At 43.2% G+C, this 13,344-nt stretch overlaps 1 protein-coding gene across 1 annotated transcript in view; it reads left to right on the top strand.

The window, feature by feature from the left end:
• The first annotated feature begins 880 nt into the window (after window positions 1-880).
• The window catches only part of LOC124719689 (protein VAPYRIN-like), a 147,472-nt gene continuing 135,008 nt past the window's right edge, over window positions 881-13,344 (top strand). Inside the window, exons 1-3 of the mRNA XM_047244897.1 lie at window positions 881-923; window positions 1,046-1,181; window positions 11,833-12,078. Of these exons, the coding sequence (XP_047100853.1) occupies window positions 881-923; window positions 1,046-1,181; window positions 11,833-12,078 (425 nt within the window). The remainder of the gene's footprint in view (window positions 924-1,045; window positions 1,182-11,832; window positions 12,079-13,344) is intronic.

Here is a 13,344-nt window from a genome sequence, read left to right as displayed (position 1 = left end):
AAGTGTTAGGCAGATTCTTCATGAAAGTTTCAACATGAACAAAGTGTGTTCAAAAATGGTTCCAAAGTGTCTCACAATTGAACAGAAGGAACGCCGAAGAATGATTTGTTCTGACAGCCTGGAAAACATTGAAAGTGATCCCACCCCTTCTTACAAAATGTTATTACTTGCGATGAATCGTGGTTTTTTACTTACGATCCCGAAACTAAACGCCAATCGATGGATTGGAAAACTCCTGGTTCTCCACGACAAAAAAAGCACGAATGTCAAAATCGAAATTCAAGGCAATGATGATTGTTTTTTTTTTTACATCAAAGGGATTGTGCACATTGATTGGGTACCAGAGGGACAAACAGTGAATCAGCATTACTACATTAGCGTCCTGGCTACCCTACGTGAGCGAGTACGGAGAAAACGGAACGATTTGTGGAGAAAAAAGTCATGGATCCTTCACCAAGACAATGCCCCAGCTCACAGTGCGTTGTCAGTGAAGACGTTTTTGGCAAAACACAACATTCCCATCTTAGATCATCCACCCTACTCACCTGATTTGGCCCCCTGTGACTTTTTTCTTTTCCCTAAAGTCAAGTCAGCTTTGAAAGGAACTAGATTTGAGACTGTTGAAGCAGTAAAAGAAAAAGCGACGGAAGTAATGTATGGACTTACCGAAAACGATCTGCAGCATTGCTATGAACAGTGGAAAATTCGTATGGAGCGGTGTAGAGACCGAGGAGGAGAGTACATTGAAGGAGATAACATGAAATTGTAAATAATTGTAAATAAATGTTTTTTCCAGCATCAGTCCGGTTTTTTTCTAGCCACACCTCGTATACGACTTGCGGATGCCGGTATAGCAGTTCCCTACACGCGCACACCTGACATGACGGAGTGCCGCTGCTGGCACGACCTCGCGGCTACTCAGTGTACTACCCGTCCGACAGATGGCACTGGCTGCGACATGCGCCGCTCGCCACCCTCCTCAGTCTGTCTTGGATCCTGTCTTTTTATTCTATGTTCCTTGAGTCTGTCTTGGATCCTGTCTCAGCAGTCGCCACGACGCGCTGGCACATTGGTACCACGCTGCTTGCTGCAGTGCAGGCAGCCGACACGGTTTTATCACAGAGCTCGGTGAACGACGCCTTCGACCGCCAGCGTGTGAAGACAACGCCGCGGCGCGCTGGGTGTGATGTCACCCAGGGCGTTCCACGTTTGGCGCGGCGCTGAGTCTGGTGGAGTTTGGCACCCGACTCTCGAGAATATTTTTTTCCGAGTGCTATTGTTCTAGAGTTCCCTGTACGTAATTTGAACAGTTTGCAGAATTTCGCGAAGAACGCAATACTTGGGAAAATTTTAATCTTGTACAAAAAAATTAATTGCCAGACTTTCAACAAACATTAATAATCACGATTCTAAATAGCTCCCGAAGAATTCTACACAAAATTTAATGAGTTTTTTGTGCAGATAATAGTTTATGAGATAATTCCAATCACTACAGAGAATATACGAATTCCCTAGTATTCTGATGACAGTTCGGATCACAATTCTTGATACCATCCCAAGAGTTTTATCGAAAAGCTAAACGTAATTTCTTCCAATAATGTGGGACCCACTTCACTAACATATATAGCTTTGCGATCGGAAACCGACCTTCGCTAGCCCAGCTGTGATTGGTGCATGCACTCATCGTGTCGACTGTCGTTCTGTATCCAACTGCAGACAACCATAGCAACCTAAAGGTAGTTGCCATTTTTTATCTACTTATTGCGTTGTACTGCAACAACTTTAACTCGACACTCCTTGCTACAGCTGGGACCGGTTTTCAAGATAGCTTTCTCTATAATGTGGTTTCACGACCTCCTGTTACTTCAGTGTTCGATACATACAGGGATTTTCCAACATTAAGAAGGCACACGATTTTTTTTCTACATTGTGTCGTGCAATTCAGGCACCTTTTGTACCTTCAAACGTTCATCGTCAGGCTTGGAAAGCAAGGATAGGGGTAGGACCTCGTTCGCTTACAGGAGATAAAAGAATAACAGACTCACGTAGTTTCATCGAATAATTTACCTCAGGTCAAGAGACACAAGCTTATTGCAGTGCCAGTCATCAATAGCCGGAAATGATCTACACGGTGAGAAGGTGAGCTACTGCTATCGTGTATCCAGCTTATGTTGCTACAGCTGCCAAAGAGTGTCGTTTCGTGAAGATAACTCTGGGCCAGATTTCTAGATGCTAAGAGTGTGTGTATGTGCGTCTGTGAGAGTGTGTGAGAAAGAGACAGAGAGGGTGGGGGGGGGGGCAAGAGAGAGCTTGGTGCGAATTAAACTACACTGAAACGCCAGAGAAACTAGTATAGGCATGTGTATCCAAATACAGAGATATGTAAACAGGCAGAATTCAGTGCTGCGGTTGGCAACGCCTATACTCGACTACAAGTGTCTGGCGCAGTTGTTGCATCTGTTACTGCTGCTACTATGGCAGGTTATCGGGATTTAAGTGAGTTTGAACGTGGTGTTCGGTGTACGAGTGATGGGACACAGCATCTCTGAGATAGTGATGAAGTGGGGACTGTCCAGTACGACAATTTCACGAGTGTACTGTGATTATCAGGAATACAGTAAAACATCAAATCTCCGACATCGCTGCGGCGGAAAAAAATCCTGCAAGAAGGGTACCAACGACGACTGAAGAGAATCATTCAACGTGGCAGAAGTACGACCCTTCCGCAGATTTCTGCAGGTTTCAATGCTGGGCCATCAAAAAGTGTCAGTGTTCGAACCATTCAACGAAACATCATCGATATGGGCTTTCGGAGCCGAAGGCCCCGCTGTGTACCCTCGATGATTGCACTACACAAAGCTTTATGCCTGTCCTGGGGCCGTCAGCACCGACATCGCAATGTTCATGACTGGAAACGTGTTGCCTGCTCGGGGAGTCTCGTTTAAAATTGTTGTATCAAGCGGGTGGACGTGTACGAGTATGGGGGCAACCTCACGAATCCATGGAGCCTGCATGTCAGCAGGGAACTGTTCAAGCTGGTGGAGGCTCTGTAATGGTGTGGGCCATCTGCAGTTGGAATGATGTGGGACCCCTGATACGGCTAGTTACGACTCTGACAGATGACGTGTATATAAGCAACCTATCCGATCACCTGCATCCATTGATGCCCATTGTGTATTCTGACGGACTTCGGCAATTCCAGCCAGATAATGCGACACCCCACACGTCCAGAATTGCTACAGAGTGGCTCCAGGAACACTCTTCTGAGTTTAAATAATTCCACTGGCCACCAAATTCCCCAGACATGAACATTATTGAGCATATCTGGTATGCCTTGCAATGGGCTGTTCAGAAGAGATATCCACTCCCTGGTACTCTTAAGAATTTATGAACAGCCCTGCAGGATTCACAGTGTCAGTTCCCTCCAGCACTACTTCAGACATTAGTCGAGTCCATACCACGTCGTGTTATGGCACTGCTGCATGTTCACGGGGCCCTTATACAATATTAGGCAGGTGTCCCAGTTTCTTCGACTCTTCAGTGTATAGGCAAATGTTCTTAGATCTAGGAAATGTTCACAGCATAATGAACACCAGAAATTAATTATGGTAGAATTTTTCGAAGACTTTACTTCATAATTTTGAGGTCCTTATTTTTGTTTACAACACATCGTTCAGGAACAAACTTTTGCATCGTCTGTTGAATGACACTTCCACGTAATAGACCACATGACTCTGACAGACACTACAAAGCACAAAATCGCTGCTACAGTAAGCTGCTTCTATATCCTTACATTTGTCCTCTAGCCATTCCTGTAAGGATGCCATTCATGTAAGGATGTAGAAGATATATCACTAGGTGGTAATATAGATAATACCTACAGGAAAATTAAAGATACCGTTTGAGAAAAGAGAGCCACCTGAATGAATATCAAGAGCTCAGATGGAAAACCAGTCCCACACAAAGAAGTATAAGGAGGATCTATACAAGGGCAATGTACTTGAGGGCAACATTATGGAAATGCAAGAGGACATAGAGGAAGATGAGAAGGGAGGTATGATACCGCATGAAGAATTTGACAGAGCACTGAAAGACCTAAACCGAAACAGGCCCCAGGAGTAGACAATGTATCGTTTAAGCTACTGATAACCTTCGGATAGCCAGCCATGACAAAACAGATGCAATACCCTCAGACTTCAAGAAGAATATAATAATTCCAGTTCCAAAGAAAGCATATCCTGACATGTCGGAAAATTACTGAACTATCAGTTTATTAAATCATGGCTGCAAAATACTAATACGAATCATTTACAGAAGAATGGAAAACTCGTACAAACCGACCTCTGGGAAAATCAGTTTGGATTCTAGAGAAATCTACGAATATGCAAGACAATACTGACACTACAACTTCCTGTAGAAAATAAGGAAAGACAGGCCTACGCTTATAGCATTTGTAGACTTAGAGAAAGTTTTTGACTATGTTGACTGGAATACCCTCTTCCAAATTCTAAGGGTGGCAGGGGGAAAAAGGCTATTTACAATTTGTACCGAAATTAGATGGCAGATATAAGAGTCAAGGGGCAAGAAAGGGAAGCAGTGGTTGAGAAGGGAGTGACACAGGGTTGTAGCATCTCCCCAATGTTATTCAGTCTGTATATTGAGAAAGCAGTAAAGGAAACGAAAAGAAAAATTTGGAGTAGGAATTAAAATCCATGGCGAAAACTTTGACGTATGCCAATGACACTGCAAAGCACTCGGAAGAGCAGTTGAATGGAATGGACAGTATCTTGAAAGGAAGATATAAGATGAACATCAACAAAAGCAAAACGAGGATAATGGAATGTAGTCGAATTAAATCAGGTGATGATGAGGGAATTAGATTAGTAAATGAGACACTTAGAGTAGTAAACGAGTTTTTCTGTTTGGGAATCAAAATGGTTGAAGTAGGGGGGATATGAAATGCAGACTGGCCATGGCAAGAAAAGCGTTTCTGAAGAAGAGAAATCTGTTGACGTCCAGTATAGATTTAAATGTCAGGAAGTCCTTTTCTGAAAGTATTTGTATGGAGCATAGCCATGTATGGAAGTGAAACACGGACGAGTAATAGTTTAGACAAGAAGGGAATAGAAGCTTTCGAAATGTGGTGCTACAGAAGAATGCTGAAGATTAGATGGGTAGATCACATAACTAATGAAGAGGTACTGAACAGAATTGGGGAGAAGAGGAATTTGTGGCGCAACTTGACTAGAAGAAGGGATCGGTTGGTAAGCCATGTTCTGGGGCATCAAGGGATCATCAGTTTTGTATCGGAGGGCAGCGTGGTGGATGAAAATCCTAGAGGGAGACCAAAAAATGAATACAGTGAGCAGATTCAGAGGAACGTAGGTTGCAGTAGTTACTTGAAGATGAAGAGGCTTGCACAGGATAGAGTAGTATGGAGAGCTGCAGCAAACCAGTCTTAGGGCTGAAGACCACAACAACAACAACAACAGTAAGCTGTTAAAGTCCCCATTGACATTGGAGATAAAATAGTGTCGAGTATTGACTCCTGATCACAGCTAGCACAAGTGTGCAGGTGACAAGGATCCTAAAGTATATCTGGCAAGGAAAACTAATACTCTTTTGGCAGTGGTGGGGCCTGAGGTTGGCGGTAATGTGCCGCCGAAACTGATCGTATGACAGAGTAAAGACTTTCTCAAGATACAGCCATGCTGGTGCTTTTCCTCATTTTTTGTGCATGTTGGATATAAGTGGGGTGAATACGTTTGTCCTTGACAGCTCCTACAAAGACGATACTCAGGTGAGCTGCTTTAATTTTTTGAAGAAGCTTGCGAACTCGTTGGTGACTCCACAGATAAAAAGCAAGTCGTCAATAAGGTATACCCCATGAGCTTCGTGCATCCATTCATTGCGTTTTGAGTGTAGCAGAACCAAGACTAGAAGTCACTGAAGAACGTAAAACATGCTCCACTTGTGACCCAAAAGAGAAGAGAAAGACGTCTTATATTTGTCATTGTTGCAGGGAGCTAGTATAGCTTGATTTCTCTACAAAAGTTTCCAGCGAGTGCAAAGGAAGTCTCTGAGAAGGAAACCAAAAACCTGAAAAGTACTAGTGTAACTTTGATATTTTGGAATGTTATATGGGAGTTTTTATATTTTTATTTTTACAGGTACGACAAACAACAAAAATAAGGCAAGAAGTAAAATTTAGTGTGCAGGGCATTTGCGTTTTTATATCATTAACATTATTTCCATTTTGTGCAGCTTTTTTTTGTTCAAATGCGTTTTTTTTAAAAATAAAGTGGAAAACGTATTTGAGCATATTTTTGTGTGATGTTAATGTAACCTGTTACATTAAAAACTGAGTTATTTTACTGAAAATTGCTAAATGCAGTTTTTATAGTTATTTAAATGTAGCGGTCTGTCAGACGTCACCTGGGACAGAGTGTGACAAAAAAAAAAAAAATTACCCGGGAAGGTAAAGGATAGTGAATTTATTTCTCAAATCTAATACCTCTGTACCCTCGAGTGCTGCAGACAAACGACTTTTTTTGCTGCGAGTAAAGACATTTTGTCTCCAAAACGAGCCTCGTTCTCTGATAAAAGTGTTGAGCGTCATGAAGGTAAATATGCACCTTACGTCTCCTGTATTTCATTCTCCCCTGATTTAACTTTGATAAGTAAATAATTATAAAACTAAGTGATAATATAATTAAACTATTCTTCATTTATCTTTGATGTCCTACAATAACCTCCCCAACCGAACGGTTTCGTTTAAGCAATGGTCATATGCTTCTTTTGTCTTGCTCATTTCGCTACACCCAGGACATAAAGTATACTTATTAAGTATTGGCGCTTAACGATTAACTTTATCTACCGATAAATCTCCTGCAAAGCAACGCCACAGTCTAATAACTACACTCACGACACCCAGGTGCGAAAGTTGTTACCGTTTAACAACTGGAGCGACATTAACGCTCCAAACAGTGAGAAAGCAGTCAGTCACATGTGTCGTAAGGGTGTCTGTTTTCCGTTATTTTCTACTTAATTAACGGAATAGTTGTTTTATTTTTACACTCCATGCGTTAGTAAGTGAAATCGCCCTGTTACAATTATTAGAAACTTAGTCTGCCGGAGTCGTAATTTTGAAATGAGAATTAGTATGAATGTCGTGTAATAAATACACATACCAAAAAAAGTTTGCATCTCCCCAGTTCCCAGAACTCCTGAAGATAGGCGTTGGCTGTGGATATTGTATCACAAGCACAGTCACTTTGACTAGTACTAGTTAGTAGTGTCACTAAACCCACCCAAAGATGTAAACAACCATGCATGACCAGCACCTACTAGACGGCAGGGGTCCGACATCAGATCAGTTCGTCATTCCACTAGGAAGTAGGTACATGGCTCATCTTGTCTGTAGTCCAACCGTGCCTAGACAGTCAGTACTGCAGTTCGAACGCGTCCACATTGTTACTTTGTTCCAGGAAGGGCTCTCAACAAGGGAAATGTCCAGCCATCTCGAAGCAAACCAAAGCGACATTGTTCAGAACTGTCGATGACACGGCTTGCTTTGGCCGCCCAAGGGCTACTACTGCAATGGAAGACCGCTACCTACAGATTATAGCTCAGAGGAACCCTGACAGCAATGCCACCATGTGGGAAAGGAAGTCGAAGGGAACAGAGGTCAAGGGGCGGACATACATGGTGGCGCAGGTAATGGTAAGGCCGGGGAAGAAGAGACTTAGCATCAGGTGTTCCATGGTGTTGGGAAGGAGGGGTCGGAGCCGAACAGGGATCTAGCAGTGGTGGCCAATGGCTACCCCACCACGCACTATCGGGAGGGAATTATCGGAGCGGTGAAGGAGGTAGGGTGTCGTGTGTGCGGTATGTTGGGGCTGGAGAAGGGTTTCATTCAGGAGGAAGGCATCCACGTGGTGGGTCGTGAGGGTATGCATGAGGTGGTTCTTGTTAACAGGAAGGGAGCGGATATTGTTGAGCAAGATATGGTGCTCTCACGCCATGGTGGGAACTTAGACGAGGGTGTTGAGGTGGTAGAAGGTGAAGTGGGTCTGGTTATGGAAGTAGGTGGCATAGGTATTAAGGTGGAGCAGGGGATGAGGGAAATTTGTTGGAGGGTGTGGGGCCGCTAAAATGGATGGTGGATGGACGTTTTGAAGGACGATGGTAATAAATCTGATGATGTCCTCGGCAGTGGGGGGGGGGGGAGGGAGTTCTCAGGAGGGGTGGGGGCATCCAGAGGGTGGACAGGGATGGTGGGTTCAAGAGTGGAGGGGGGGTCAGGCCTTGCACCTACCCCACCCCACCTACTCCCAGTGTTACAGGAAGGGGGGACTGTAGGTTGGGACACTTCCGGAGTAAGTGCACTTCCTTACAGTGTGGACAGACAGGGACCTTGCGGCACTGTGATGTTTGATGTGCGTTATGACTCAAGCACCTCTGGCAACGGACAGATTGGGGAGGGGATCAGGAGGGGTCAACTTTATGCCGGTGGTGGAACAGGAGTCACCCTCTTTTAGGAGAATGTCGATGGAGGGGCGTGCTCAGAGAAGACCCGCATGAGGTGGGTGGGGCCGGTAGGATTGTAGATTCGACAGGCGGCACACACGTCCAGGTAGGGATGTGCCTGGAGCTCCACCAACACCTCCTCCTCTGTGATCATCGGACTAAGCCGAGTGATCACAGCGGTGAGTGTCAGCAGGTGATGCGGGGGTTGCGGTTGGCAGGAAGAGGAAGGTGGAGGAGCTGGGGTGAGGGAGGCATTGGGGCCAAAACAGGCAATAGGGATTCGGGAGGGGATGTGGGTATGGAGGGTGGGGCTAGGGGAAGTGATGAGGACGGAGTACCTACGGGGGGTGAGGAGGGAGATAGTGGCTCCCAGGAAGTGTTTGCTTAAGAGTAGGGTGAGGTTCTGGGCCTCCGGGATGGTCAGGTCCAGATTGGACAGGAGGTATTTATGGGAAGGGGAGGGAGAGGGGGGAGCAGAAGAGGCAGGTGGGGAGATGTCTGTGGCATCTGGGGGGGAGGTGGAGGGAGAGGTTGCTGCTCCCAGATCTTCTGGACATGACGATCTGCCTAAGCAGCCACGGTCGATTTCGTCGCAATGACTGTCCTGGAGTACAAATGGTAACAGGAGATTCACCATATATTACACTTTTTAGGCAGTTTCCAGAAATTACGCGACAGTCAGCCACACTTGCATAAGTATAACTTAATATAGTGCACCACATACTGCTGAAAGTACTTCAAAACAAATGTAACTCTACATCCAGATGTGTGTCTGTGTGTGACACAGTATACCTCTAGGAAACAGATTCGAATCAACGTAGGTCATATAAATCACCAACTAGATTATGTTTGATGGTATTATGTGGACATCAGCTGTTAACATAGCATTGCATGCTGACCAGAGAAATCACAGCCAGTTGTTAGGAAGCAATTAGTAATATGATCATAATCAGAGAGAAATTATACAAGATTTAGTTAACTCCATGTCTGCAATGCTCATCAAGACATTTAGTAGATAAGAGGCTACATGGAACTGCATGAGGGAAACACTGAGATTATATGAACATACACACACATCCAGTTGAGGCACACTCTTCATCTGAATTGGACCAGTTAATCTTTATTCTTCTTTTGAATTCCTGAGTTTCAGCCATTTCCTGTTAGTACTTTTTTACGAATTCATAGACACAGTAATTTAGATATAGTAGAAATATATGTCATAGTAATATATATCAGTGCAGTGTTTTGAACTGAATGATTGTTGTCGAGGAAGTTCGTATGTGTGCAGTTTTTAAGCAAAACAGTAGAGAAAACGATATGAGAAAGCTAATTTTTAATGCTTTGAAACATTCTCTTACAGGAATTGAGACTGTCTCGATATTCATCCATGTGTTTATTTGTCGCCGAATCCATAAGTCATCATTATGCACACTGCCATGAATGGGAGAACTGCTGGTCACCAAACTGGTTTGTACGCCTTCTCCTGCCATAATTCCTCAGCGTGAAGGGTGAAGCTGTCCTTCGTCAACACTTCTTGCACACCCCCAAAGTTTGGCGTCACTGACAGTCCTAGTAAACACGCATATGCGTACAAGAATGGCCTCCCACTGTAGATGACGTATGTGGCTGTTCAGCAACAGATTTAAAGCATGGAGTTCCCCTCCTCTCAATAGCAAGATACACAGAGTCACAGAAGCACCTATGCGAATGTCCCAGCATGCTGAATGTAGGCTTCCCATAACTCAACCATCCAGACCGTGTGCTTAGGACTAGAGCAAGGGGCTCTTGCATTCGAATCAATCGTAGAATTTTTGCAACAGTACGGGTAATGACATATTAATGTGTACAGTGCTGTAGGTATCCAATACCTTATTAGATCTGACGCCAAGCGGTATGCTTTTAGTATTAACGTTTAACATTTAACTGATTAAGAGAACAATCTGTCAATGCTGAAGAGTTCTCCCCTGCTGGTATTTATATGAACTATAATTTATCAGTCTATTACTGTCATCCAAATTGTGACACGCATAGATCATGAAGGATACATTTTACTTACGAAAATAGAGTAAAATTTTATTCTGAATGGTGCACGATTTGAACTGCAGAAACATGGAACATATATTGCATTGTTTTTTAAATATTACAGTGCTATAAGAATTTCATCTAATTCTGTGATCTTGACTATGAGTAATGAGCTGAAACTGTTTCTCATCTAGGGTTGGTTGTGAAGCTGTGTCTTTATTATTTTGGTTTGGATTAATGAATGATATGCAATTCCAAGTATTGAAACATTATTCTAACATCATAGTAGTGTTCCCAAAAAAGTACTGGAAAGTTGATGTTTTGAAATTGCATGATTGTAACCATGGCCTACAGAGAAGATGTTCAGACAGGACATTGAGACAACTACAGAAGAGATATAATACCCAATGATTGTATAGGGAAGAATGAAGTGCAGTTTGGTAGAACTTACCTTCACGGTTCATTCATTGTAGCCCTCGATGTACAACCTCCAGCAAACTACTACTTCACAGTCAGTGTGTCTGCTTTAGTAATGCATCGTACATAGCAAGAGCTTGTCGTTTTAAGGTGGAAAACATTACATGCTGATGAGACAACCAAATGGTAGTTAAAGTGCTGGTTCAAGATAATGCAAAGTATAAATGAGAGAATGTAGACTACATGTGTTTCGGCATCACTAATCCAAAGTTTGTAACTGATTACCATTACAACAGCAATGGTGACAAAAACAAATATCGATGCCTGCATGTGAGTCACTTGGGTTGCTCCATACCTGGCCAACTCTTGTTATGGATTTGTCTTACACTTTTATGACCACTTGTATGACTTGGTTGTTTTAAAACAAAGTATTACCACTGTTAGTACTTCGTGTGAAACGCAGGTCTTTGTGAACCAATGCACACTCCGTAGGCAGATGATGGCGGTCTAGCTCCATCAGCATCACTCTTAGGAAAGCACTAAGAGGATCAGAAACAATTCCAGTTTGTTGGCTGCTCGTATAATCATTAAAAATTAACATAGAATGATATGTGACGAAATGTGACAGCAATGTTGGTTATGAGATGAAATTTAAGTTTTTTTCGATGGAATGTTGGATGAAGACTTTGATGAGAGGAGTCCGCTATACTGACTTTCAGAGTGTTCTATGAAATAGAAGGAAAAAACCTAGATTTCTAATTTTTTCACTATATTCAAAACTACACAGTGTCACTTCTAATACAGTTTTCTCCATTTCGTATGTGTGATTACAGTAAAGTGGAAGAATCTCGATGTTTTGTGCAGGACACTTTCTCGAAAGGAGAGAGGTAGCAGGCTGATCCAGGCAGCTAAGCAGGGAGCAGTGGGGGAGATGCAGGCACTGCTCGCAAAAGGGGCAGACGTGGGGGCTAGGGGCTCGGAGGGGATGGCTGCTCTGCACTGGGCAGCAGTGGAGGGACGCGTCGAGGCGGTGAGATGTCTGCTGGAGGGTGGAGCAGAAGTGGACGCCAGGAGCAACGATCAGAACACGCCTCTGCACACAGCCACAAGGTATGGCCACGCAGCTGTGGTTCGGCTGTTGGTGGCGGCCTCAGCAGACCTCAACGCCAGGAATGAGGATGGGCAGACGCCGCTACACAGGGCCGCTTTCTATGGGTCCCAGAGGTTGTGGCTGTGCTGCTGGAGGCAGGAGCTGACAAAGGAGCGAGGGATGACAGTGGGGCCACCCCACGTCATATCGCCAGGCAGAAAAACAATCAGCAGTTGGTAGAGATGCTGACGTGAATCTTCCTGTAGTACGAACATCTGGAATAAAACAATTACAGCTTCAGTAAACGACTTTTCGTTATTTTTATAATAAAGAATACAAAAAAGTAATCCTACCTACATTCATTTATACCGATCATTACATACATAATAGATGTAATTGCACCAGTTACACCACAACGAGAGTGTCACTGAACAATATAGGTAATGTTTCTTTTAAGGAAAGAGTCTGCGCTTCATTTCTCTAGATAATTTTGCAAAAAAATAATCAACTACTGAAAAACATTCCATTTAATACCAATAAACTCCAGTTGTCTGTCTTGACCTTAAATATCTCCCTGCACATAAAACGTTCAGGCAACTTTTTTGAATGCAGGTGGGTGAGATGCTGAATACACTCTGATGATTTAGTAAGTGAACACCCAATTTTCAAGGTAAAAGCGCAAAATATCAATGGCTGTTAAACATATTTGGATCCCTGTAGGTTATTGTAACCAGTCCTTTACTTTATGTGATTATTGAAATGTATTTGGTACGAGCATGTACAGTGGTATATTAATGTAGTGTAAACTGAACCAAATCCAGATTACTCCCATATGAGCTTTGTCTTTAGAATGCATCTCAGACAGAATTTACCATGCTTATGGTTCAATAGTTTGTTAGTTTACAATGTGACATTGGTAACAGTAATAATTCCACATCATAGGCCTATAATCTGGAGTCGTATTATCAGTTTACATTTAATTAAAGAGAATCGAAAAGCCATCTCAGATAATCCCATTCTCACACATTTGAATGCTTCAGTTCCATACTAACTTCTCTGAGGTAAAATCTATCTTCACTGCCACATTACAGGGCCCTCCAGCAAACTTTCCAGCTTTTCACATTTCTCAAAGTCTTCAGTGTATGTCATACTATGCATCGGGAACGTAACACTTTACATAATTACTCTGTAGATACAATGAATGTACAATTTGCGAAAATAAATACAATAGTAAGCAGTTCAATGGTCATCAACGGGAATGAATGTACAATTTGCTAAAATAAATA

Source organism: Schistocerca piceifrons, chromosome 11, assembly GCF_021461385.2.
Source record: "Schistocerca piceifrons isolate TAMUIC-IGC-003096 chromosome 11, iqSchPice1.1, whole genome shotgun sequence".
Taxonomy (NCBI): Eukaryota; Metazoa; Arthropoda; class Insecta; order Orthoptera; family Acrididae; genus Schistocerca; species Schistocerca piceifrons.
This window is presented reverse-complemented; position numbering and strand designations above follow the sequence as displayed.